This window comes from Oculina patagonica, chromosome 13, assembly GCF_052425735.1.
Source record: "Oculina patagonica isolate OP01 chromosome 13, crgOcupat, whole genome shotgun sequence".
Taxonomy (NCBI): domain Eukaryota; kingdom Metazoa; phylum Cnidaria; class Anthozoa; order Scleractinia; family Oculinidae; genus Oculina; species Oculina patagonica.
Window position 1 is genome coordinate 35,202,825 of NC_135770.1, and position 24,573 is coordinate 35,227,397.

The window sequence follows — 24,573 nt, forward strand, 5'->3', positions numbered from 1 at the left end:
TGTGCTAAAACCTTGCCACGATCCCAATTTTGTGATACATTTATGTTTCTGGAAAACAATGCTGGGAGCGTGAATTTTGATTTTAATTTTGTGATTTTTCAGTGAGGTTTTTCTCTTTCTTTCGTATTTTTATCTCCAGTTTTGATGCCAACTCACCTCTAACTCCACAAACCATAAGCACAAAACAGTTTTGTACAAAAGAAAAATGAACCCTCTATCAACTTTTAATCCTGGGTTAGTGTTAATAATATTGCCTTTCGAACAACCCGGCCCAGATTAGTAGTTGCTCATTTTTTAAGCAAAACACATTGAATGCCAGAAGCCCTACTGATTTTTAGTTTTCTGTAACTTGACAGTTTGTATTTTTATGTACTAACCTGATGAGCTCTACATATAAGATCTAAGTCATGTCGGTTTAAGAACTTGCTGACCACATCAGCTCCAAATGTGAACGAAACACCTCTATCATTTTCACCCCAGCCATTTGTATCCTTATCTGGGTCGGACCACAACAGGTCACAAAGAAGGCCTGGAGGATACAAAGCACAAGTAAAATCATTGAAATACAATGTACAGAACAATGGTTTACTTGCACCTGTTTTTTGTTACACCTGGGTGGAGAGAGGGACTACAGTTTGTACATTATACCATTAGTGTTTTGTCAAAGAACACAAATTAAAATGACCTTTCTAGGATTACACCTTGTCTGCCGTAGAACTGATTTAACGCCAAAAGTCTTAAACATGGCCACGGGAGTGCAAGTTAACTTGTCTGATCATATACTGTTAGGTTTAACTGTACAATCTTTTTTACCTGTGTCTGGAACATCTGTAGGCCTCATGATTCTTCTAATCTGTTCCATTGACTGTAAATCTGGGGAGAGACCTTTTGAAAGAAATTACATCACAATATTATTGTTTAAAAGAAATGATAGCAATACATGTAGCTGACTTGAGGAAAGTCAGGTATGAACATTTACAGTATTTTTGGCAGTGGGGATTGGAAACTCTCAGTTCTGTGTGTACTTAGACTTTTTCTGTGAAGTGGACCTTTGCATCACATTTTACATGTACATCATGTTTTTGTCAAGAAACAATTTTGGTTTCATTCCCTATCCACAAAATCCTAAATGTCCACTCTCGTGAGTCATCATTTTTTTGGAAGCAAACCAACTTTCATTGCTCTACTCACCTCCATGACAACAGAAGATCTTTTCGTCAACTATAGCAGCAATTGGTAAACAATTAAAGCAGTCTGTGAATGTTTTCCAAAGTTTGATGTTATATCGCCGTTTGCCTACAAAACATAATTTAAGGTACAAGTATTTTGTTAGCCAGTTAAATGTGAAGCGGTTATTCTTTGAAAAAAAAAACCCCACAAACTCAGAACTTTTACTGGCTCATTTAGCAATTTGATAATGTTGTTTGATCATGACATGAAATGCTCGAGGTCCACATTATAAAGACATTGCTTGACAGGGCTTTAATCCTGAAATTACACAGACAAAAAGTTACAATTTACTGAGTGAAGCTACTGATTCACACTTGAAGATGTTTAACCTGATATATTTTAAGTAATGTATAGTTCTAAACACATGAATTATTACAAGTGTAGCTGGCAGGATACTATAAACTACCCAGCTTTTATTCTGAACACCTGCCCTGATTCAATAGTGCTTACAAGAAAATGTGACTTTTTTAATCACTTCTGAACACATCACAAATACTCACATTCATCATAGAAGCCATATATTCTGTTGATGCTTGCACACTCGTGGTTTCCACGCAAGAGAAAAAAATTCTCTGGATATTTGATCTTGTATGCTAACAGAAGACAGATGGTTTCCAAGGACTGCTTGCCTCTGTCCACGTAATCACCCAAAAACAAGTAGTTTGCCTCTGGGGGGAATCCTCCATATTCAAATAACCTTAAAAGATCTGTGTATTGTCCATGAATATCGCCTGCAAGCAATGAAAGTCATGATAAGAACTTTGTTAGACAAAACAAAAATAATGTTTTTCATAGGAAGATACATTGTAAGTGACTAAGGCTGACAACCGAAATCATTAATCACAGGAGAACTAATTATTCAACAAATTGTCACAACACCCAAATATGGTCAGGAAGTCCTTGTTATCTGTCATATGTACATGTACATCACAGAATGATATTCAGAGATATTCGCAGTTTACTATGATTTTTCCAAAATCTTGCAAAATGCTGCATAACCACACTTTAACTACATGTACATGTAGCTGTAAAATGCATTTTGTTGACAATTTGTTGAATAAGGGGATAAAACAGTTATTATTCTAATCAATATTGCAAAATTATCGTCTTATTTTAGCCAACACAGCCTACAGCCTCGTCAGTTAAGTACCAGGTGATATTCTGTGCAATTTAGTGGAATAATTCTTTAACATTCCACAATAACCAATAATTGGTTTTTACAATTATTGTAAATGCCTGTACCACGTACATACGGTTTATGTTACTTAAACTTATCAGCAAACAAAACATTTTAATGTACCGGTACTACATTTAAATAAAGCTTGACAATCGTATGTACTTAAATGAAGAAAATCCTTAAAAGCAACGTATTATTTTTCTTTCTGAGTGTATCAATAATGGACTTCATATCTACACCACTTTCAGATTTGCTTTCAGAATGTTAATGCAACCGCCAACACCAATAAGTTGAAACAGATAGCCCGACAAAATTACCTAGAGGCTATAGGAGCATGCCACTGAAAACTTAATAAGAAATAATGCAACTTATCAGGAGTCAAATTAACAAAGCTTAAGTCATTGCATCACCATGCTTGATGGATGTACATGTAAAGTAAAATGTGAGGACTGTCCATTAAATCAACAGACTCAGATAGCTTTTACAAAAAACATATGGCACGTTAAAGGATTTTCTTTGAGTATTTAATTTTTATAAATGTTAAGCTCAAATCTACATGTACATCAATTTCAGATTTTTATTTAACAGGGGTTTCAGTAAAATTTGAATTAGGCAGCTGATTTGAGTAGAGTAGCCGACTGTTTGAAAGAATATTTCTCTTCTAATTTCAATTTAGGGAATAAAAGCAGTTGACTTCTCTGATCAGAGTAGAGCGAAGAAGCAAACACTTCTGGTTGGCCATCGGTGCTTAGTGGAAGCCCTGATTTTCTTTTCACCTTTTACAATGGTAGTGCAAACGCCAAACCTGACTGTTTTGGCATAGAAAGCCAGGCATAATTACAGAGACAAAAGGAGCACACGGTTGGAACTATTCCTATTGGCACCCGTGACCTCACAAAATCTTAGCAAAAATCAAAATAACAAAGCTTAAGCCATTGCATCATGGTTGATGCAGGATGTATCTGTACATGTAAATTGAAATACAATGAGTGCTGTCAAGTATAAGCACCTGAAAAAAAAAATGAAAATTTTTAAACATTCATAAAAACTTTGACTTGCACTTTCATGACCATCCAACCTTACTAATAGATTCTCTTTCTTTAATAAATATAGTTGCTAATTTAAGTAAGAAAAAAATCTTTAAAAAGCTAGCTAGAAAGTTGGAGACTTCATAGACTGACAGAAACTATTGTACTTATCTTTTGGAACTGGAGGATAACAGATTGATAGTTAAGGATTGCAAACAGTGAAAGAATTTAAGAAATGTATTGGCATTATTCGCATCACTATCAATATCTGTACTGTTTTCATAGTAAGATGCAGGTTTCACTTTCTATGATTTTTTTTTTATCAAAACAAAATCAAACAATTCATTTTCTTCAAGGTCATGATATCAAATGTCCATACTGTGCTTGAATGTACTTTCCTTACAAAAATAACATTGCAGATTACTTGGCAGGCTTAACCCAGCCTTGGTTATTCTAAAAAGCCAAAGCTAAAACAATATTTTAATACACATGAAATAACCAATTATCAATATTGTAACAAGAAATCTGAATAAAGGTACATTTTGAACTGTAGTTAGAATAACTCAAGATAGAAACACACCAGGATATTGACAATTTGGATTGTATGTGATGCATGGGCTTGATTTCCACAGGAACATGCTTGCATGTTGCAGCACCGTTATGGGGGGTTTTTTGGGGTTTTTTTTTTGGGGGGGCCCCCTGAACTACAAAATTGGTGTACAATGTCACATTTAAATATGCATTTCAAAATGGGGAAGAAAAGTGGGTCCTGCTTGACATGGATTCAATACTAAAATTGCACAAAAAATAATACCGCTCAGGTCTCAAATTCCATCCTGTTTTTCCTTGTAGGTGGGTATGGCTACACATAGGCTGATTATTGCTCAAAAAATAAGACCAAAAAGTTTACTGTACGGCTGAACAAAATGTGTGCTTACAGTTAGATAAGCAGTGAAGGAAGTTCCATGCTGGTTTGACAGTTAAATTGTCTCCCATGTGCAATAATTATTGCTCTAGACTTCTCACAGTGAACTGCTTTGCAAAATATAGTCATTCTAGAAATACCTGTTCACAACATTTATAACAAAGTTCTGGTACTACATCAATTCTACCCATGCCTAACCACCAATCTTTCTTTTACAAACTGTAGGTGCCTTAACCAATGATACACAATAACAATGATACCATTTGAGTACCAATTTTATGTAAGCAGTACCAAAATTCAGCATAAACATCTTGTATACACATATATGTTGTGATATAAATTTGTTTTTGGTTTTAAAAGTTTCCAACTGATTTGATTATTCTTTTCCTTTGTTTCAGATTATGATAACAAACAATCCACAAAGGCAAATAAAAATCAAACTGGTTTGAACAATTTCAAAACAAAAACAAATTTAAACCATAAGATGTACAGAACCTTTACTATGGATTGGGTATTTAGTGGCAAAGGTGTAACTGCTTATCTGCTGTGTACAGATATAAATCTCAAAATATGGAACGAACTTGTGAAGGCAATGATCAACAAGACAGAAAAGATCAGATAAGGCATTTACACAGAAAATATGTATCTACATACAAGATGTTTAATAAAAAAAACAGTGAATTTTCAAGACAAATCTTATGGAAACCTCCAAAACTCCAAATCTGATTAATTCACCCAGCATATGACATTTCCGTACAATTAAGTTACTACAGTACCTTAGTTGCATTTGGGAAGGCAACACCAGGGTTATCTTAATTGCAATAAAAAGCAAAAATTTACAAGAACCTTCAAATTTTTGCATTTATCTTTTAAGATATACTAAAAATCAATTTAAGGATTTCTGCTGATATGTGGAAACACCTTCGATATTATTTAAGGCAACAAAGTTTCAACCAAAGACATTGTAGTAACCTTATACATGTACACCTTGAGGTCTCGCAAAATTAAAATCATAATTGCCCTGACACTGTTCATTATGCCTTAGCATACTGTTTACAGCAATCAGTAATTATTGCTTAGCAGTAAAAAACAAGTTAAACATGAGTTTCGACAATAAACTACATACCTATGGAACAAAATGAACGACATCATAACAATTATTAGCGTGATCAAACTCGGGAACTCCCTTGCAAAAATATAGTCTAAATTATACAGAGGATCGAGTATATTTAAAGAAGATCTAAGACATTTTAGTAAATTAAGTGTTCTGATGTTTTTCGACTCTAAGACATCAATTTTTCGCCTCCTTAAAGAAGGAAGGACGTTGATAAGTTCTTCTGTTTGTTTATTAGAAGCCATCGTCAGCCTCAAAAATAACCAACGTAGGCGAATAATTCGCTACGAGTTCCTATCTGTTCTTGATCAGTATCCTACAGGCGCACGTATCTGATTTCAAAGTTTAATAAGCATATTTTCCTAGTTTTTTAAATTCTGCCAAAAATATCGAAATATTGAGGCATTAAAACACGTTTGTTCCCATAAACACAAGGCGCCTAAATAAGGTCAACTCCGCGATCCTTAACACACGATTTCAACACATGTTTTGCGGCTATTATTACTCGACTAACAGAGTCACTTTCGATCTTCCCGAGATAAATCGCGCAAGAAGATTTGGGCAAATGTCTCTGGTTCAAAAAGAATAAGTCTTTATTCGCAGTGGACAGCCGGCCATCTACCAATTGAAGGTGTGTAGGGACAAATCTTAGCATTTCGTCCATGGCATTCCTCGCAAATTACAGACCCGGTTTACAATAAAGAACAACTACTTTATTTCAATTAAATGGCGAAAGGCTTTTGGGTTTCACAGTTGCCAACTTACCGCAGATTTTAAGAGGTGCTTCCAACTCTAACAGGATGGGTTGATTCAAAAAGATCTCCCTAGACTTCAGACATAGCCCACGAACTTCAGATTCTGCTAGTTGCACACTCTTTCCCGGTCGACCGCGAGCTAAGAAAATAAAGATAATGTTTAGATCTTGTCCAGACAAAGTGAAGGAGAAAGTAAAGGATATGAAGTATCCAAACCTTCTAACAAGCGGGATATTATGCTATCCACATTTAAGTCGCCCTCCGCCATATCAACTACCAAATAATTTTTGGTCAACGACAGTTTCTGGAGGCATGTTCCTTATAAGGAATTCTTTTCCATATTTGGGTCTATTGGTCACGTGATTACAGACCAAATCCAAGATGGCGGCCAAAATGGCGGCTTTTATGTGTCAAAATTGTAACCGGTTGTGGCGGTCATTTACGCTTCAAAATCTTCCTAATAGACTCATTTTTGGAAAATTGGTTACGCAAAGGTTAGTGATATTAAATAATAAAAGTTTAAACCTGTAAGTAAAATTATAGTGAATGTGTAAGGAATCACAAGGAACATGCACTTCTTCTGAAAGCTTAAAAATATTTTAAGTCATATAGTTAATGTACTGAAAGGCTAGTCTTAATTTCAACTAGCAGGTGGGTGAAACTGCGAAATGGTATTTTTTGTATCGGTTTAAATACAAATGAAGCTAATATAGGGTGATGACTGGGTTAATCTTGTTATAAGGTATGAGCAGCCATAGCACGCTTGTCCGAGAGAAGACTAGATTCTAATTTAATATACCTCGGACAAGTCTGGTATGTATGGATAGGACCTGTCAGGGGATCAGGGTTACCTGAGCTGGGTTCCCACAGTGGAAGATAGGATGTTTGGCCCATATGTAAATTCTCGCCCACACAGCTGAAATCAAGTGGGCGAGTTGAATAACTTGTGGGCGAAGTATTAAACTGACATCCTATGTAGGAGGATCCCACCTCAATCGCAGCAGCTAAAAGTTGCTTGCATCCTCTGTCAGAGAAAAAGAGGTTTTTGATTCGCTGAGGGCTTGTTAAAAAGAAGGTACTTACAGAAAATTGACTAGTATATGTATACCTGCCAACTCTCACGCCTTGGGCGTGAGTCTCACGCCTGCGAGTTGAAAACTTCGATCTCACGCCAACTCACGCTTTCGAACCAATTTCTCACGCCTAGTCGAAAAATTTGAGTTTTTAAAACCACAAACGACACACTTTTCAAAAAATGTAAACTCAAACAAATGTAAGAAATGAAAACTCAAACAAATGTAAGAAATGAAAACTCTATGTAAAATGAGTAAATGACGATACTTTCCCCGGAATCTCAGAGTTTTGACAAAAAAAAGCATTGGGAACGAGGTCCTGTTTAGCAAAACACGTACACGCACTTGGTTGGAATATGTTCGGAACGTCTTCGGAAAACTTCGGACATCGTCGTATCGTTTTCGAAAATCCTGGAACTCTCAGGATAAAAATCTCACGCCTTTGACCCAGAAAAAGTTGGCAGGTATATATATGTAGTAAATTATGTAGAAGTAAATAGTACATGTTTATGTGGTAAGTTGATTTTTAACAAAACTTGTCCAAAAGCTACCAATTGTGAAATGAAAAGTAAACATTGGTAACTTCCAATGTTACAGAAATGAAATAGAGTTGACCTGTTCACGCCAATTTTAGTTTTTGTTTTTCACTTGAATAGGGTGTCATTTTTGAAGTTTTCATCATCCTTAGATAGAGTCAGGGTTTTAGAACCTTTGCAGCACACACCTATCTGAAATTAATAATGTACCCCCCCCCCCTCCCGGAGTCTTCTCAATTATATAAAACAATAGACCATATTCATATTCTTGGTATTGGACTGAACTACAATCCTAGACAAAAATCCATGGGACACTTAAAGAAATAGTGCTCAGTGACCATTCCCTTTGCATTAAGAAATCATTGTTTAATTTTCCGAGCCCCCCTTTCCCCCCAAAACAATGTTGAGATATTGTCCCACGGTATGATGGATAGAAACCAACATTGAATTGGGGGTGGGGAGGGGGAGGTCAATACAATGTCAATTTTTCGTCGAAGTGGTTAAGTGTCCCAGGACTTTTGTCTAGGATTGTATTTGTGAGCTCGGTACTGAACTCGCTATTTTTGGCTATAACGCGATTGCACATGTATTATTTCAATGAAATATCAACGGTTTTAATGCAAATGTAGGTCCACGGCATAAAAGACGTGACACGTGACATCAAAAAATAAGGGGGGAGGGGTGAGTGAATTATTAAAAAAAGGCCAGAGAAACAGGGCTTATTTGGATTTTTAAACGCTCTAACTGTATCTTTGTATAAAGATGGCAGTGTTTTGTGACAAAATCGATTAACTCCTCACTTTTTGAACAGATTCGAGTCAATAGGGATAAATATATCGCCTTCATCAGACATGAGGACTATGTCGGTAAGCCCCCAAAACGTTATCTTTATCGCAACAAAACAAACTTGACAGGGTTTCTACAGCGATTTTTCTTCTCAAACAGACAAATCTCTTTTTTGTCATTGAAAAGAAACCATTCTTTTGGCTGTTAATAATTGAACATGTCTGTTCAGCTGAAATTTGACACGAAGATAAGTGCCACTGTTCTGTTGTAATGAGATAATGAGATACGCTAACATTTCTCACAACAGTACTCACCACTGTTTTCCGCTTTTTTATGCCCAAGCTCAGAAATATATGCGTGAAACGCAGCTAAACCGATTGAATATTCAAATAGGAACCCTTTATGAAGTATTCATAAACGATGCTAAACGTTTTGCTCAATTTCTCACAGTACTCAGTGCACAAGCGTTGAAATAAAAAATATATATGCTAATTATTCTACTCTTGGTTTACGAGTGAGTACTGTTAAAAAAGTGATTAAACGAAGAACCAGTTACAACTATTGAACGCCATGGCATTGAATACACTATTCCTGATATGCTGAGATGAAAACCCAATGAAAATGAGCGCGTTCTAAATATTTTAGCTCAAAGAATCTTGCGAGTACTGTAGCGTTTCCGGTCGAGCACTGTTCAGGGTACTTACAGTTCTGAGAGGAAATATGAAGTTTTTGAACACTTATTCGCTGTTTCTTGCCAAAGAATAATAAAGATGGAAAGCAGTAACGATCCCTGACATTAGTGTACCATGTTATACTGAAAAGAGTTCGCAACACTTGTATTTGGGCGCTCAAAGACTCACAAAAGAAAGCAACAGAAAAAACAGTCAATTTCTCCCAAGGAACGGATTCCATCAACCACACTTTGTGGCTCGAAAAGAGCTCAAAATAGAGCGTTCTTGTTACATGCTGTAACTGTTCACAAACATCTGTGCAAATAACTGCTAGAACAAACATATTTTAAACCTATGCAACTTTCTTTCGGATGCAAAGACAATCCCAATTTTTTCGCACACAAATACAATCCTAGACAAAAATCCATGGGACACTTAAAGAAATAGTGCTCAGTGACCATTCCCTTTGCATTAAGAAATCATTGTTTAATTTTCCGAGCCCCCCTTTCCCCCCAAAACAATGTTGAGATATTGTCCCACGGTATGATGGATAGAAACCAACATTGAATTGGGGGTGGGGAGGGGGAGGTCAATACAATGTCAATTTTTCGTCGAAGTGGTTAAGTGTCCCAGGACTTTTGTCTAGGATTGTAGCTTGCACTGGAGGCTAATGTGAGTAATCTTTTCAAATGCAATTGACATGAAGCTTTTTTTAATGATATTCCCCTGCATCAGCCTCCATTGCAAGCTAGTTCCAGTCCAAAACCGACAATACGAATATGGTCTATCAGCACACATTCCTGTCAAGAAAGACACTGCATGTTACAGTTGATTCAGTCATCATTCAGCTAATGAGGATTTTATGGTATTTAATGTAATTCTATTAATTCAGCAAAAAAAATCTTACTAACTATTGCAAAACCAGCGGGAGGCACGGTGGCCTATTGGTTAGTTTACTGGACTTGAGATTACAGTCAAAATACTCAGCGTGTGCCGCCTTATATTCCGGAATAGTTTTGATTAACGGCGAACGGATTGCATTATTCGTTTCAAACATTCAAATTCAATTTAAATATTTTTGACAGGTTCACGTGTTTACGGTTGAATGATTTACAATATTCAAATTTAATTTGAATGTTTAAAACGAATAATGCAATCCGTTCGCCGTTAATCAAAACTATTCCGGAATATTAGGCGGCACGCGCTGACTATTTTTACTGTAAGCAGTCTGGGTTAGCTCCCTAGCCTTTCTTTACTCTCACAGTACCTCTCTTCACCCATTATATACAAATTCCTACCTTAGCTAAGGGTAACCCTTCATGGTTGAAACTAGAGATATATGTAAGCGCTGACCTGGTGGGCAACTAGGCTCAAACGTAGGCTTTACCTTTACCGGTAATTTTTATCTGCAGAGACTGATTTCATAAATTTTTTAAGATAATGTTTTTTTAAACGAAAGATTGTTTTTTAATAGGAAGTTATGTAGCAGTGCAGCAAATTCTGTAGAAACAGCAGATACAGAGGAACCAAATCCTGATCCTCCAGCACATTTACTCCAAAGTAGAGGAATGGGAACTCAAGTTATGGAAGAACACATACCAGGTACAGTGATTGAGATGGAGAGAGTTTGCAGGGCTCAAAATAATTTTCGACAGTTGCCGGTCATGTTGACCAGCCAAACAGATTTTAGCTCGGTCACGTGTCGTTTCTGCCCCGTCAAAATGTTGAAAATAGCAATTTTAAACTACCATTCGTTTCTGCTGTTAGTTAGTTTGTCTTCGTTTGCATGGCATAAAAGGACCTGCTATTTCTTCACTGTTTTGGCTGCAATTTCTTAGATCGCTTATAAATGCCCTTGTAAGATGTGATAGCAACAAGTCAATCAAAAAGTCGTTAGAATTTAAGTTAACGTTCAAAATTATAGTATTTGTATCAAAAATGTTATTTATTTTTTCTGTCATCAGTTATTATTTTGAATGCCGTTTACGTGACCGGTCAAAATGACCGGCAAACTGAAACTTTGTCAGGACAAATTGTCTGTTGACCAGCCGTTATTTTGAGCCCTGGTTTGGTGGCCTGAGATTTCAGGCATCTGAGCCATCAGTACTCATGTTCTTTTCTTTTTTTGTAACGTTGATCATGAAGTGCATCCTGAAGTTGCAGAAATCTTAAGGAATTCACGCGGTCAAGTGGTGGATGGAAAATGGCATAAACCTTTATACAACGCCAGGAAATTAGCCAAATTAAGAAATGAATACATAGCTAAAGGTTACTATTGGCCAGAAAAGCCTATGGCTGATAGAGGACTTGACAGAACTCCAAAAGGACACAAGCGTGTCATGCTGCAGGAAGAAAGGTAAAGAACCACTTCAGCAGTGATCCTTTTTCCAGATTTTCCAGTTCCCACATCCATTAACCCCAGTCTCATCCTTTTCTAAGAGGCCTATGACACTTTTTTTCTTTGCTACATGTATTGAGCATTATTGCACATTTTTTGCCCTGGTTCACCTGCTTCCTCCCGGTTCCTACCTACCCTCTTTTTGTCCAGGTTCACCCCCCTCCCCTGTCCCCTCCAAACGGCACAAAAAAATACAGTATTTGTAAGACAGGTTGATTTCCAATAATTTGTGTTAATAATGTTCAAATTTAAGGGATGTTTATTTACTAGAAAGCAAGCAGTAATGTTTCCCGCTCTCCACACATTTGTCTGCAAGAACACGTCAAACTCTACAGGAAAGTTGTTTCTAAATGTAAATGACTTTCTCGCTTTAACTTGGCATAAGGGGCCATGAGTAACACGTTTTGCTATAAAAGTGGTAATGAGTAAATTGTTGTGCTGAAGAGGCGTTTTCCACCGACTGTCATTCTGCCAAAGTAATCACATTTAACCAGTAACACATTTAACCAATCAGAACTCGAAACAGACACGTGCAACCCGTGCCAAGCGCGGGAAAATGCACGTTAGCCAGGTTTGAGTTGGCTCCTGATTGGCTGAAAGAAAGCGGGAAAAAGCTGGGTTGGCAACGATTTGTCAGGGCACGTTGCAAACTCAACGAAACGAAAATCAAAAGGAAACACAATTACTCAACCGACACTCCATCAAAAGCCGTTCTTATTTAAAATTCGCCTTAGAAATTCATTCTAAACGCTTGCCCTAGGGAAGAAGTGAAGCCACATTATTGATTCTGTGCTAACTTTACAGGCGCAAAAAAATTGAGGAGAACATGGCTAAGATGCCGCAAATCGTCGAAGAGTACAAGAAAAGAATGCGAGAGAAAAGAGCCAAACAGAGAGAGGAGAAAGAAAAAGCGAGACTGCAGGGAATTCAAGCACAGAGGCTGGGATATGACATCAGAGATCCACGGGCTCTGCTGGCGATACAGGGAGAAACTAAGGACGATAAGAAGAAAAAGAAGGCAAATAAATAGAAAACGAAGGCGTAACGTCTTGTTACAGCTGGACCGTTTTACTGGAAATAACACAAATGAAGGATGATCTTCCCTGTGGTGTTGACATCCTCCAGACAAACCCTAACTGAACAGATTCAATTTTTCATCCTGTTCGAGAAACGTCAGGGAATCGACTCGAAAAACTCCTAGAGTAAGACTGCTCATAGCCTTTCTATTTTTCAACCTAAAGGAACGTGCAGGGTTGGTACGAGTCATGGAAAACCTGGAAAGTCATGAAATTTTAAAATTTCATTTTCCAGGTCTGGAAAGTCATGGAATTTAAGTGTGGGTCATGGAGAATGGTATTGATTGTACAAAATAAATTAGGCAGGTTATTTTTTGTGAGGAAAAGGGTAAAAACGTACTCAAAATCAAGAAAATTTTTGAAAATTTCCAAGGAAAATGGTCAAATTTAGGTCATGGAAAACTTTGAAAAGTCATGGAATTTCCATCCTCGGAGACCCAGGGGCAGTTAGTGGGGGCGAAAGAAACGCGAAACTGCGGGCAAAAATAGCGCGAAACTGCGCGCAAAAAAAATTGGCATATAAAAGTTGTATTGACTGAAAGTGCCCCTGGGGAAAGATTCTTACCAGACCAGTTCAAAAACCTCTCTGAATACTGCCTCCCGATTGGGCAGAAAAATCTTTTGTATTCCCTTTGTATTATTCTGCCCAATCGGCGACCAGCCTGACTACAGTCCTTTTGGTGTGTTCTTATACGAAGTATGTACACAAAGCCAGTTCGCTCGCCATATCTGTCTTGCTTGTTCGCCAAGAATTTGCTCGGGAAGGAAAAGTTTCGGCTAGTGCCTCCCCTGGTCGAAAACGTCGAAAGTTTGACGGCCATGCCCGCGGAGAAACGGCGGATTATTCGTCTGTTCTGGCTTAAGCTTGTTTACATTAGGAAACGAATTTAAACTTGTTTCTATTGCCTTTACAATTTTTTCCTTAGAAGGAATACATTCAGCCATGATGAAAATAGTCAACAGATTATCTATAAGCTTACAAGCCTTTACCTAGACACAACTCGGATGTGAAATGTAGGGAAAGTTTTGTCTTCGGGAATTATATATGACCGTCATTTGAGTGCTAAGATAGGTGCTGCACGCTTTGCACGTGTAGCTAATCGGCCGATCGACGGAAAAATCACACAATGCAAGATCTTGAAAGAAGCTTGTTTGGAAAATTTTCGCTTCAAGCTGCGATCGATCTTCTATTATCTCACCTATAAAGAACGAAGGACGAGTGCTAGAATCGCTGCTGCACGCTTTGCACGCGTAGCTAGTCGGCCGCCCGACACATCTGCCTGGCTTGTTCGTCAAAAATTTACTCTTGTTTGGAAAAGTTTCGCTTCAAACTGTCACCAATCTTCCCATAAAGGATCTGAAAACATCCATTTCAGCAGTGCAACTAGCCGATCGCACTCAAACTTTTAAAACTCGCAAACAGCATGCAAGTGTTACGATACTTGCGATCGACCCCGATCTGAAGAATCCGCCGTTTCTCCGCGGGCATGGCCGTCAAACTTTCGACGTTTTCGACCAGGGGAGGCACTAGCCGAAACTTTTCCTTCCCGAGCAAATTCTTGGCGAACAAGCAAGACAGATATGGCGAGCGAACTGGCTTTGTGTACATACTTCGTATAAGAACACACCAAAAGGACTGTAGTCAGGCTGGTCGCCGATTGGGCAGAATAATACAAAGGGAATACAAAAGATTTTTCTGCCCAATCGGGAGGCAGTATTCAGAGAGGTTTTTGAACTGGTCTGGTAAGAATCTTTCCCCAGGGGCACTTTCAGTCAATACAACTTTTATATGCCAATTTTTTTTTGCGCGCAGTTTCGCGCTATTTTTGCCCGCAGTTTCGCGTTTCTTTCGCCCCCACTAACTGCCCCTGGGTCTCCGAGGATGTGGAATTTCAAAAGCACAAAAGAATACGAACCCTGACGTGTAAGAAATAGCGAGCGGCAGCGCGTAGCACGAGGTATGGGACTAGCGTCCAGTTTTCTCGCGATGCTTTTCCCACAGAAAATACGAAAAAATAGGGGGCTGAGAACAGTCTTAAAAAGTCCGTACTGATGACGTAGATCTTCAGAAAAGCGAGTAGTGCCTCTGATTGGTTGATGCTTGGCAACAAATCACAGACACTACAAGGATCTCTGTACAGCAACGTCAATATGAAATTTTTTAGGTCAAATCTCAAACGTCTCTCGCGAGCGGGCGAAAAAAATCAAACAAGATGAGAGATAAGTCTAGTTGACACAATGGACTACCAACGAGCATTGACTCAAGACTGTAATATTGTAAGAAATGAACCCTCAATTTAATGAATAAAAACAACAAACTTAAGAAAATTTTTACAAAATTTCAAATATATCTGATTCAAACTTTCAAACGCGAGATTTCCGAACCAAGTTTTGTCCGCATTTTTAACAATTTCCATCCTCGCCCTTAGTTCTTGATGTGTTCCTGTCTTCTGTCACGAAATACCTTATTATAGGAAATTAACGCTTGTGTTAATTAGGGTATTTGAAATTAACGCGAATTGAAGGGAAAATTACTTCCCAATAAAGGAAATTAAAACGAAAGAGGGGGTAACATTTCAAAATGAACGAAATCAACGCGACGTACACAGCAGGAACAAGTTTATTTGAACACTTGTAGGCGTATAATCTTAAACAAAAACAATATTCGTGGTACTTTTCCCACTTTGAGCGTTCTTCACAGTATCAATGATAGTGGCAGATAAAATTATGCATTTTCCTTGGAGTCAAGGACATCTGGACTGTAACGAAAAATTGGGGCCAAAATAATGGAAATTAACGTCATGGAAATTAACGCTCCACTTAATTAACGGCGCGGAAATTAACGTTAACAAAAATTAACGCGACTTAAATTAACGCGAAAGTTTGAAATTCGCGTTAATTTCATGACGCGTTCAATAAGGTATTCTTCAAAATTTAACAAATATTGTTGTATGTCCTGGTGTTTTGAGCTTCCTGCATTTTGCTTTCCTTAACGTTGATCCTTGCTAAGCGAGCTCCAGAATGTATCTTTGGAATACCCCTTTTCGGAGCCTACTTCTCTTATCTTCGGCTAATTTGCAAGTCAACGTGCATTCATTTGTAAAATGCGTGCAAAAGCATATATTAAAAACTATAAAACTTCACAAAACAGGACATATGAAGCAAATTGTGAGGCCATTTTACACCTGTAACTTGCCAAGCAATAGTTGAACTTGCCCCCACGAGAGATCTAAAAAGGGCGAGTGAAATTTCTAGTTATATAGGATCAACGTATTAATGAATTATCAGAGTTCTTTTTTGTCCTCTTGCGCATGTTCAACTACTCCAACCATCTGCTTGATCTTGTCAAACCGCTCTGCAATCTCTTCTTCCATGGCACTAAATAACATGATAACCAGGACAAGACCCACTATGATGTAACCTCCAAAGAACACTGTGTGATGCATATTCTGAGGCACATAGTCTCCGAGACCTTGGAGAAAGAGACACAAAATGTTAGGTGTTGTCCTTGCTAAAATGGGCGTCATGACTGTTTATTCATGTGCGCCAGTATGCGCTATAGAATGTGCGTTTCTTGTTTGTTTGTTTGTTTGTATGGCGATTGCATGTCTTGTGTTGCTGCTTTAGAGCAGTTTTCAATTGAGTGTCGTAAAACCAAAACCAAAGTAATCACTCTGGCCAATTACAAAGAACAAAGACAATCCAGTAAACCAATCAAAACTCGAAGCAAATACATGTAGCCGGCACGAAGCGCGGGAAAACGTGCGCAAGCGAGTCACGATTGGTTTTGGTATGACCTCTGATTGGATGAGAAAGTGGCGCGAGAGTTTTAAACCAATCACTAAGCGTAGTAATTCAAAACCAATGCAAACGCGAATTACTTTCGACACTGAAGTGAAAACCGCTCTAAAAAGTTTATTGCTATTCAACCTTTTTGTATACTCCGGGAACTCCCCTGACTGATGAGATGAAGTTTCACGCCCCCCCCCCCTCCCCCCTTCTTCTACTTGTTCTTTCCTCCAACATAATAATGAAATTCATTCACTAGCGCATAAGCAAAAACATAGCGACATAACCGTGACGCTAGTGAAGACAGCACTGACATAAGCATAAACATAAGCATAAGAAGAACAAACACTTGTTTTTGTTAGAGCGGTTTTCACTTGAGTGTCGAAAGTAAATTGCGTTTGCTTTGGTTTTGCATTGCTACGCAAAGTGATTGGCTCAAAAATCTCGCGCCACTTTCTCAGCCAATCAGAAGTAAAACCAAAACCAATCATGACGCGCTCACGCACGTTTTCCCGCGCTTCGTGTCAGCTACATGTACTTGCTTCGAGTTTTGATTGGCTCACTGGATTGTCTGTGTCCTTTGTGATTGGCCAGAGTAATTACTTTGGTTTTGGTTTTACGACACTCAATTGAAAACTGCTCTATGTTTTTCTCACTAGGAATTACCAAAACATAAGCATAACATGACGTAAGGTCCATAAGCATAGAGCATAAGAAGATCGGGCATGTACGTTCTTCTTGTGCGTGCTTATGCTTATGCTTTAATATGCTTATGTCGGTGCCGTCCTCACTAGCGTTATGGTTATGTCGTTATGCTTATGGGCTAGTGAAAATCAGTCTTTTAATTTAGGCCACCTTAATTTTTAAGCTCTTACCTATTGTTGTTAAGGTCACAAAGCAGTAGTAGAACGATTCAAACAATGACCAGTCTTCCCACAGCGAGAATAATACAGCGCCAGCCGCCAAATACGCTGTAGTCATGAGCAGTACTTTCTTCAAAGTGAGATGAAACTCTTGACTATCTTGTATCGTCTGCAGCTCTGGGGAATCCTCGTCCTTCTTCTGTTTTCCTGCTTCGTGTTGTGTTTTGCGCCTCAAATTTGCGGAGTGTAAGAATTGTAAAACACTGACGAAAAATAATAAGATGGTAAGCAACAACAACAACTATTTTATTTTGCCAGAAAAAATAAATAATATTAAGCAATCGATTCTGCAAAGGGCGGAAATTCGACGAAAGTTAATAAAAGAGAGTTTTTCTTCAGCGCTCGTTGACTATCATCGATTGAGAGTAGGCTAGAAGAAAAAAAATTCTTTGCCTCGCAAACAAGCGAAAACTCTCGTCGACTCCTATGAAAATCTGAGCAGGTTAAAATTCGACGAGAGTCCATGAGTTAACATTCAAAAGGGGTGCGAAGAGAACTCGGGCACGGGCGCCCTGCCCGAATTTTGACGTAGGCACTTGAAAAAAATAGTGTGGTCACATGAGTGCTCGGCGAGAATCGTACTCGGGCACCGTGCCCGGGCAGAAAGTGTAAACACGACCTAAGATGCATTAGTAGAGTCTTCAGGGCAAGCAGCAATTGTTTATTTGGAGCATATCTGGATAAGTAGGCCTGACTTACCTGGTAATGAGAGAAATCAGACTTGATGCAACAACATTGAACAGTGGTATTCCAACGAATCCATAAAGGACACAGAAAATACGCCCAAATGTAGATACCGGAACAATGTTTCCATAACCTGCCGAGAAATACAAAGGTAAGAATCTTAACAAATATTATTGGAATTTTATACAACGGCCATAACTGCTCTCAATCGGCGCAACATGTCGCAGCCAAAAGCTCTTTGCAGCTTCTTGTTTTTTAGCCTGCGAATACAGCCGCCTCTCATTCGCGCCCGCTACTACGTGCGAAACGCGAAGAGAGACGTCTGCGACAACAGGGAATTCACCGGTTTCTGGAGCGCAACAACTGGAACTCGGGAATGCGAGCTTGAAAGAGCGCGCGAGTTAACTTCTGGAGAGGGGTGAATAGGTTCGCGGATCGACGGATTGCAGGTTTGTTGCGATACATTGAGCGGATTCGCGGATTTAGAAAATACCAGCTACTATAGCACATTTTTCAAGTAATTCCCATAAATGCGGATTCGGATTTGAACGAAAATAGTGGCGGATTTACGAATTTGGCCCCACAAATAGCACGGATCTGCGGATTTGCGTACCCCTATTCTCCCCCTCCTTCTGGCACTTCTATAGCATAAAAACAGTTTTTAATCGTTGCTAGGATATAAACAGACTCAGACTCAGGTTTTACTTGCAAGCTAACGTTTTTAATATTAATTCAAGTAAACAATAAAGTTGAAGTTAATTTGGCGTGCAGTGTTTGTTGGTGGTTTCCAGTACAAATTTTCATTTTACAATTTCCGTGTTGCACTTTTCTTTCATCTCCACTTGAGAGTTCTATACTTTCAATAATTTCAAGGTTGCTATTTCTGTAAATATAATACAATAATTCACAAGACGAGGAGTCTAGGTAAGTGTCGCATGGCTTCCATAAAGCAATAAAATAAGTTGGCGAGAACTATCTCTACGAACAGCAAAGTACTTGTCTTATTGTGGCCTTCACTGCTTGTCTCACTTCTTCTATCTTCCAACAGTAAAGAATCGGGTTTAATGATGAATTTAAGTAAACTAAAGTGTTTGTACACACTTTAACAAGAAACGCCGATGAAGAAAGTTCATTTTGAGTTGACAAAACTCGACCAACTATACCATCTATAACAAATGGCAGATAACACGCTAGTAATGTTAACTGCACCCACAGTACACTGGACACTGCCTTTCTGTATCGCGCTATGTTTAGCGGAATTGCTTGGTTTTGTTGTTCATTTTGAATTGGGTTTCGAATATGACGAAGCGTATAGAAAATCTTTGTGTAAGAAGTGATTGAGATCACCAGGCAGAGGGGTATAACGACATAGCTGTACCATAATGTTATGAGATGATTCCAAAAGTACATCACTGAAGCGAGAACGGACACAGCCCAAAGCGTAACTACAGTCACTGAGGTTCGGTTCGATGTTACAACTTGTCGATATCTCAGCCCCAACAACAGGGCGAGAAGTCTGTCCACGCTTATTGCAGTCAGTGTCAAAATAGACACTGAACCCAAAAGATATCCTGCTATGAAAGCTGAGGCGAAAGCGTAGGTACAAATTTCCCAGCGTTCGTTCACTACAGACATCAGATAAACAACATAGACAGGCTCTGAAATAAGACCAACAAATAGATCAGTTGTTGCCAGGCTATGAAGCAAGATTTTCGATGGCGGATGAAGGGTAGTCTCCTTGTTAAGGGCAACTAGGATCAAAACATTTCCCAGAAATGCAGTAATGGACAAGAGAATGTTGATCACGGAAAGAGATGTTAGCTGGTGGTGTATCTCTCCGGTTGAAGCTTCCAAGCAGTAAACTTGCTGAAAAGATTTCTGCTCCGTGTCTTCAGTATAGTTTGTTATCTCCATAACTCCAATAAGATCTGCAATACTCGCTGGTTAGTGTACTAGTGTTATCCCTACAGGCTGAATACTTCTTCGTATACTGCCGGCGCAAGTTAACGTCACCAGCAAGTTAACGCCCTCAAAAATGTGAAATACACTGAATTATGTAGAAGAGTATTTTCAAGTGCAGATGGTTTGAATGCAAGCATCCAACAAACTCGGCCAACAAGATACAAGAATCTCTTTTTGGCTTGCTTTCAGTCTCGGACTGATCGATAGATCATAAACGTGAATATTTTCTTCAGCAGTCTCGTTGAAACAAATAGTGATAACCATACATTCAGAGCGGCCATCAGCAGATATCGCCTGGGGGTGTGCAAAATGAAACAAATCGGAAATTCTGTGGCGTTCTAAAACTAATTTTCTTTCTTCTCCCCTTTCTTTAACCCCCGTAAAATTTCATTAAATTCACGTTAACCCCCGCCTTTAGCAATATGTCTTCTTTTCAATGATGTATTAAAGGTATTTCTAAGTCATATGTCCGAGATTTCCAATTGGTGGCCCATACAGCCGGAGCTATCCCGGTTTCAAACGTAGCATTAAGCCACTGAATTTTCGAGTATTTGCTACTCCCCCATAGATGGGATGTCAGTCCATCGCATGGGTTACCCCCCAGCAGTAATTTCAGCCAGTACCCATTTACACACCTGGGTGGAGAGAGGCACTGTGAGAGTCGAAAAAGTGTTATTGCCCAAGAACACAACGCAGCGATTCCCCGGCCAGGCCTCGAACCGTAAACAACACAAAGAGCCAATGAGAACACAAACAAGAAGAGAAAATTTTTTTGGTAGGGTTTATTTTGTGTTTTTTGGAATTTTTTTTTTTTTTAAAAAATTAAATTTTTTTTACGGGCCGTTCGACTCGGAGTCGAGCGCGTTAACCATTAGGCCACCGCGCCTCCTACAATGATGTATTGTTTGAACGTATCTTGCCTGTAGCATTTTGTGGGCGGTTTAATAAAAAATTATTCCAGTCGTGCGTTCTATGCACTCGATGCCAGCGGTATCAAACGCGCCTCGTTGGCTTCTCCCCCGTCCGCGCGCGGGTGCCATAAGTAATATCTATGTGGCACTTTCCTAGACTCCTCATCTTGTGAATTGTTGCATTATATTTACAGAAAAAACAATCTTGAAATTAATGAAAGTACCCGTATACAATCGTCGAGTGGCGATGGAAGCTGAAGGTGAACACGGAAATCGCAAAATGAAAACCTATACTGGAAAGCACCAGTAAACATAGCTACTGAAACATGTCAAGTTAACTTCAACTTTAATTAAAAAAGTTAGATGACAAACGAAACCTGAGTCTGAGTCTGTTTATATCTTAGCAACGACAAAAAATTATATTTTTATTCTATAGAAATACTCTTTCAAGGCGTCTTTCAAGCTCGTGTCCCCGAGGTTCAGCTAAAGTTCTCCAGAAACTGGGTTTAAAATAATTAAAATTTTAACTTTAAAAAACTGAAAGCAAGCGGAAAAGACATTCTTGTATATTGTTGGCCCAGTTTATTTTTTTTTTTGGACGCTTGCATTCAAACTATTTGCACTTTAAACAATTCTTCTACATAATTCAGTGTATTTGACATTTTTTGAGGGGACGTTAACTTGCGACAACAGTATACGAAGAAGTATTCAGCCTGTACGAATAACACTAGTACTTAATACATAGTGCCCGTATATTGCAGATCTTATAGGAGTTATGGAGATAACAAACTACACTGAAGATTCGAAGCAGACATCTTTTCAGCAAGTGTACTGCTTTGAAGCTTCAACCGGAGAGATACACCACCAACTAACATCTCTTTCCGTGATCAACATTCTCTTGTCCATTACTGCATTTCTGGGAAATGTTTTGATCCTAGTTGCCCTTAACAAGGAGTCTACCCTTCATCCGCCATCGAAAATCTTGTTCCGTAGCCTGGCAACAACTGATCTATTTGTTGGTCTTATTTCAGAGCCTGTCTTTGTTGTATATCTGATGTCTGTGGTGAACAAACGCTGGGAAATTTGTACCTACGCCTTCGCCTCAGCTTTCGTAGCAGGATATATTTTGGGTTCAGTGTCTATTTTGACGCTGACTGCAATAAGCGTGGACAGACTTCTCGCCCTGTTGTTGGGGCTGAGATATAGACAAGTTGTAACATCAAAACGAACCTCTGTGACTGTTGTTACCCTTTGGGCTGTGTCCGTTCTCGCTTCAGTGATGTACTTTTGGAATCATCTCATAACATTATGGTACAGCTATATCGTTATACCTCTCTGCCTGGTGACCTCGATCACTTCTTACACAAAGATTTTCTACACGCTTCGTCATATTCGAAACCCAATTCAAAATGAAGAACAAAACCAAAGAATTCCGCTAAACATAGCGCGATACAGAAAGGCAGTGTCCAGTGTACTGTGGGTGCAGTTAGCACTACTGGCTTGTTATCTGCCATTTGTTATAGATGGTGTAGTAGAGCGAATGTTGTCAACTCAAAGTGAACTTTCTTCATCTGTTTTTCTTGTTAGAGTGTGTGCAAACACTTTAGTTTACTTAAATTCATCATTAAACCCAATTCTTTACTGTTGGAAGATAAAAGAAGTGAGACAAGCAGTGAAGGCCACAATTAGACAAGTACTTTGCTGTTCGTAGAGTTAGTTCTTGTCACTTTATTTTATTTGCTTTTGCTTTATGATTACCTAGACTCTAGACTTCTCATCTTGTAAATTATTGTATTATATTTACAGAAAAAAGCAACTTCGAAATTTATGATAAGAATAAAAATGTCTGCGGCCTCCCCCTCCGTTACCGAATGCGTTGGGGGGAAAAAAACAAACCAGCAGAAGGGAACAAGAGGGGAAAACGAGGCACATGAACAGGAGAATGGAGAAGAAAAGAGAGAGTGGAAACGCAGCCGAGAAAAGCGAAAACAGAGAACACACACGGCACCACCCGGCGACGCGAGCACCACGACCAGCACCGCAGAAAGCAGCGAAGCAAACACACGTTTGAACGGCGCGGCGGAGACGAAAACGGAGAAAACAAGGGAAACGGCCCTGAACATGAATGAAAGGAAAGCAACACGGAGCAAATTGTAAAACGCATATTTATGCAGGAAAGCACCAGCAAACATGTCAAATAAACTTCAAAATTCTTAGAATTATATTAAAAATAGGTTAGGTTAGCAAACGAAACCCGAGTCTGTTTATTTCCAAGCAACTATCACTGACTATTGTTATGCAAGTATGCGCATGTTCGCACGCATCTTTCAAGCCCGCGTTCCCGAGGCCCAGCTGAAGCGCTCCAGAAACGAACCGGGTTAAAATATAATTTAAATTTTAAATTACGAAATAATAACAAATAGTAACAAAATTTAGCTCTTAATTCCTAATATATACATAAAAAATACGATTTGGAATTGCAAATACCCGGGTAAATACCAACAAAAAGTAAGACAAGCAAGCTAATAAAGGATAGTTTAGTCTTACCTATTGTGGTGAAGATTGTGCAAGCAAATAACCAGGAATCAGCCAAGCTCCATTCGCCTGGACTCGAGGGCTCTAACACGAAATTCTTCTCGTACGAATCCAGTTTGTTTCTCGCCTGTGCAGACCAGTGGTCGAATTCAAGGCTTTTTTGATTCCACAGTTCTTTAAGAAATTGTTCTTTCGAAGCTTCCAGCTGGTCGTCTGACGCTGAAGCGCTATTGAGAGCTTCAAGTTTCCTGAAAACACAAGCTCCAAATAAACCATAAAGGATTAGAATACCAACTAAAATGGCGTTATACAAGACATGCGCTCTTATTTCCGCTAAATTCTTCATGGCCTGTTCGGTGTAAACTGAAAACTTCAATAATATTTTTGATCGATGTTGGACGTTTTGGTTTCTTCTGTCAATTCATGTGCTTTTATGTTCAAAATCCCTTCAAAATGGTCGCTATTCAAGAATTCAGTTAATAATTTATGGCTCTCCGTCGTGATGTAAACAGTTCCTGTGAAGAATAATGGTTCTTAATTAAGCCAGACAGTGGATCGTTGCAAAATGGATTGTAGAGCCGCCATCTTGAATACTGCATTTCACAAAACTACTTAGGGTATGACTTTTAAAATGAGTAATGGAGATGACGGCTAGGGTCGCGAAAAACTGAGGGATTTGGGAGCTTTTGTTTTTGAACCACAGACCGCATTTTTAATACAACTAACACAATAAACTGCTTTGGTTAATGATGACAGAACGTTGCTGAGGAACAGCACCGCTCCCCAAACATCCTGTTACCGGTAAATCACCAGTAAAATCTTGTCCAACTTTGCAGCTGTTTTTTTGGGATGTCACACAACGCTCCTCCCTCTTTGTCACGCAACGCTTCCACAAAGAGGGAGGGGCGTTGCGTGACATCCCAAGAAATGGCTGTGAATGAGACTACCGGTACGTAGAATACGCTTGGAAAAAAATAGTGGAAAAAAAATCGATTCACAC

General features: G+C 38.9%; 5 protein-coding genes across 5 annotated transcripts in view; 2 read left to right on the forward strand and 3 right to left on the reverse strand.

The window, feature by feature from the left end:
- LOC144634850 (serine/threonine-protein phosphatase PP1-beta catalytic subunit) overlaps positions 1-6,554 on the reverse strand; it is a 12,544-nt gene extending 5,990 nt beyond the window's left edge. Inside the window, exons 1-6 of the mRNA XM_078493893.1 lie at positions 6,446-6,554; positions 6,240-6,368; positions 1,731-1,961; positions 1,192-1,296; positions 814-885; positions 378-529 (exon numbers count right to left, since the gene is read on the reverse strand). Of these exons, the coding sequence (XP_078350019.1) occupies positions 378-529; positions 814-885; positions 1,192-1,296; positions 1,731-1,961; positions 6,240-6,368; positions 6,446-6,497 (741 nt within the window). The 5' untranslated portion in view covers positions 6,498-6,554. The remainder of the gene's footprint in view (positions 1-377; positions 530-813; positions 886-1,191; positions 1,297-1,730; positions 1,962-6,239; positions 6,369-6,445) is intronic.
- Positions 6,555-6,586: 32 nt separating this feature from the next.
- LOC144634855 (uncharacterized) lies at positions 6,587-12,780 on the forward strand. The gene is made up of 4 exons (XM_078493897.1): positions 6,587-6,723; positions 10,770-10,897; positions 11,441-11,651; positions 12,498-12,780. Exons 1-4 carry the CDS (start codon positions 6,611-6,613, stop codon positions 12,721-12,723), a joined length of 678 nt encoding a protein of 225 aa, XP_078350023.1. The 5' UTR covers positions 6,587-6,610; the 3' UTR covers positions 12,724-12,780.
- Positions 12,781-15,988: 3,208 nt separating this feature from the next.
- LOC144634854 (TWiK family of potassium channels protein 7-like) lies at positions 15,989-24,333 on the reverse strand. The gene is made up of 4 exons (XM_078493896.1): positions 23,586-24,333; positions 18,181-18,298; positions 17,434-17,684; positions 15,989-16,241 (listed from the first exon to the last, which is right to left on the reverse strand). The coding sequence occupies exons 1-4, from the start codon at positions 23,917-23,919 to the stop codon at positions 16,054-16,056; spliced, it is 891 nt and encodes a 296-aa protein (XP_078350022.1). The 5' UTR covers positions 23,920-24,333; the 3' UTR covers positions 15,989-16,053.
- On the reverse strand, positions 18,942-20,101 carry LOC144634851 (adenosine receptor A3-like). Its single transcript, XM_078493894.1, has one exon. It carries the CDS (start codon positions 20,077-20,079, stop codon positions 19,144-19,146), a length of 936 nt encoding a protein of 311 aa, XP_078350020.1. The 5' UTR covers positions 20,080-20,101; the 3' UTR covers positions 18,942-19,143.
- On the forward strand, positions 21,814-22,798 carry LOC144634852 (adenosine receptor A3-like). The gene has a single exon (XM_078493895.1). It carries the CDS (start codon positions 21,814-21,816, stop codon positions 22,747-22,749), a length of 936 nt encoding a protein of 311 aa, XP_078350021.1. The 3' UTR covers positions 22,750-22,798.
- Positions 24,334-24,573: the final 240 nt, after the last annotated feature.

Coding starts and splice junctions, on each gene's coding strand:
- LOC144634851 (XM_078493894.1), bottom strand. CDS start 20,079: ATGGAGATAACAAACTATACTGAAGACACGGAGCAGAAATCTTTTCAG.
- LOC144634852 (XM_078493895.1), top strand. CDS start 21,814: ATGGAGATAACAAACTACACTGAAGATTCGAAGCAGACATCTTTTCAG.
- LOC144634855 (XM_078493897.1), top strand. CDS start 6,611: ATGGCGGCCAAAATGGCGGCTTTTATGTGTCAAAATTGTAACCGGTTG. Junction 6,724..10,769: donor GGAAAATTGGTTACGCAAAG/GTTAGTGATATT, acceptor GTTTTTTAATAG/GAAGTTATGTAGCAGTGCAG. Junction 10,898..11,440: donor TATGGAAGAACACATACCAG/GTACAGTGATTG, acceptor TTGATCATGAAG/TGCATCCTGAAGTTGCAGAA.
- LOC144634854 (XM_078493896.1), bottom strand. CDS start 23,919: ATGAAGAATTTAGCGGAAATAAGAGCGCATGTCTTGTATAACGCCATT. Junction 17,685..18,180: donor CTGATTTCTCTCATTACCAG/GTAAGTCAGGCC, acceptor ATTTTTCGTCAG/TGTTTTACAATTCTTACACT. Junction 16,242..17,433: donor TGTGACCTTAACAACAATAG/GTAAGAGCTTAA, acceptor TCTTTCTCCAAG/GTCTCGGAGACTATGTGCCT.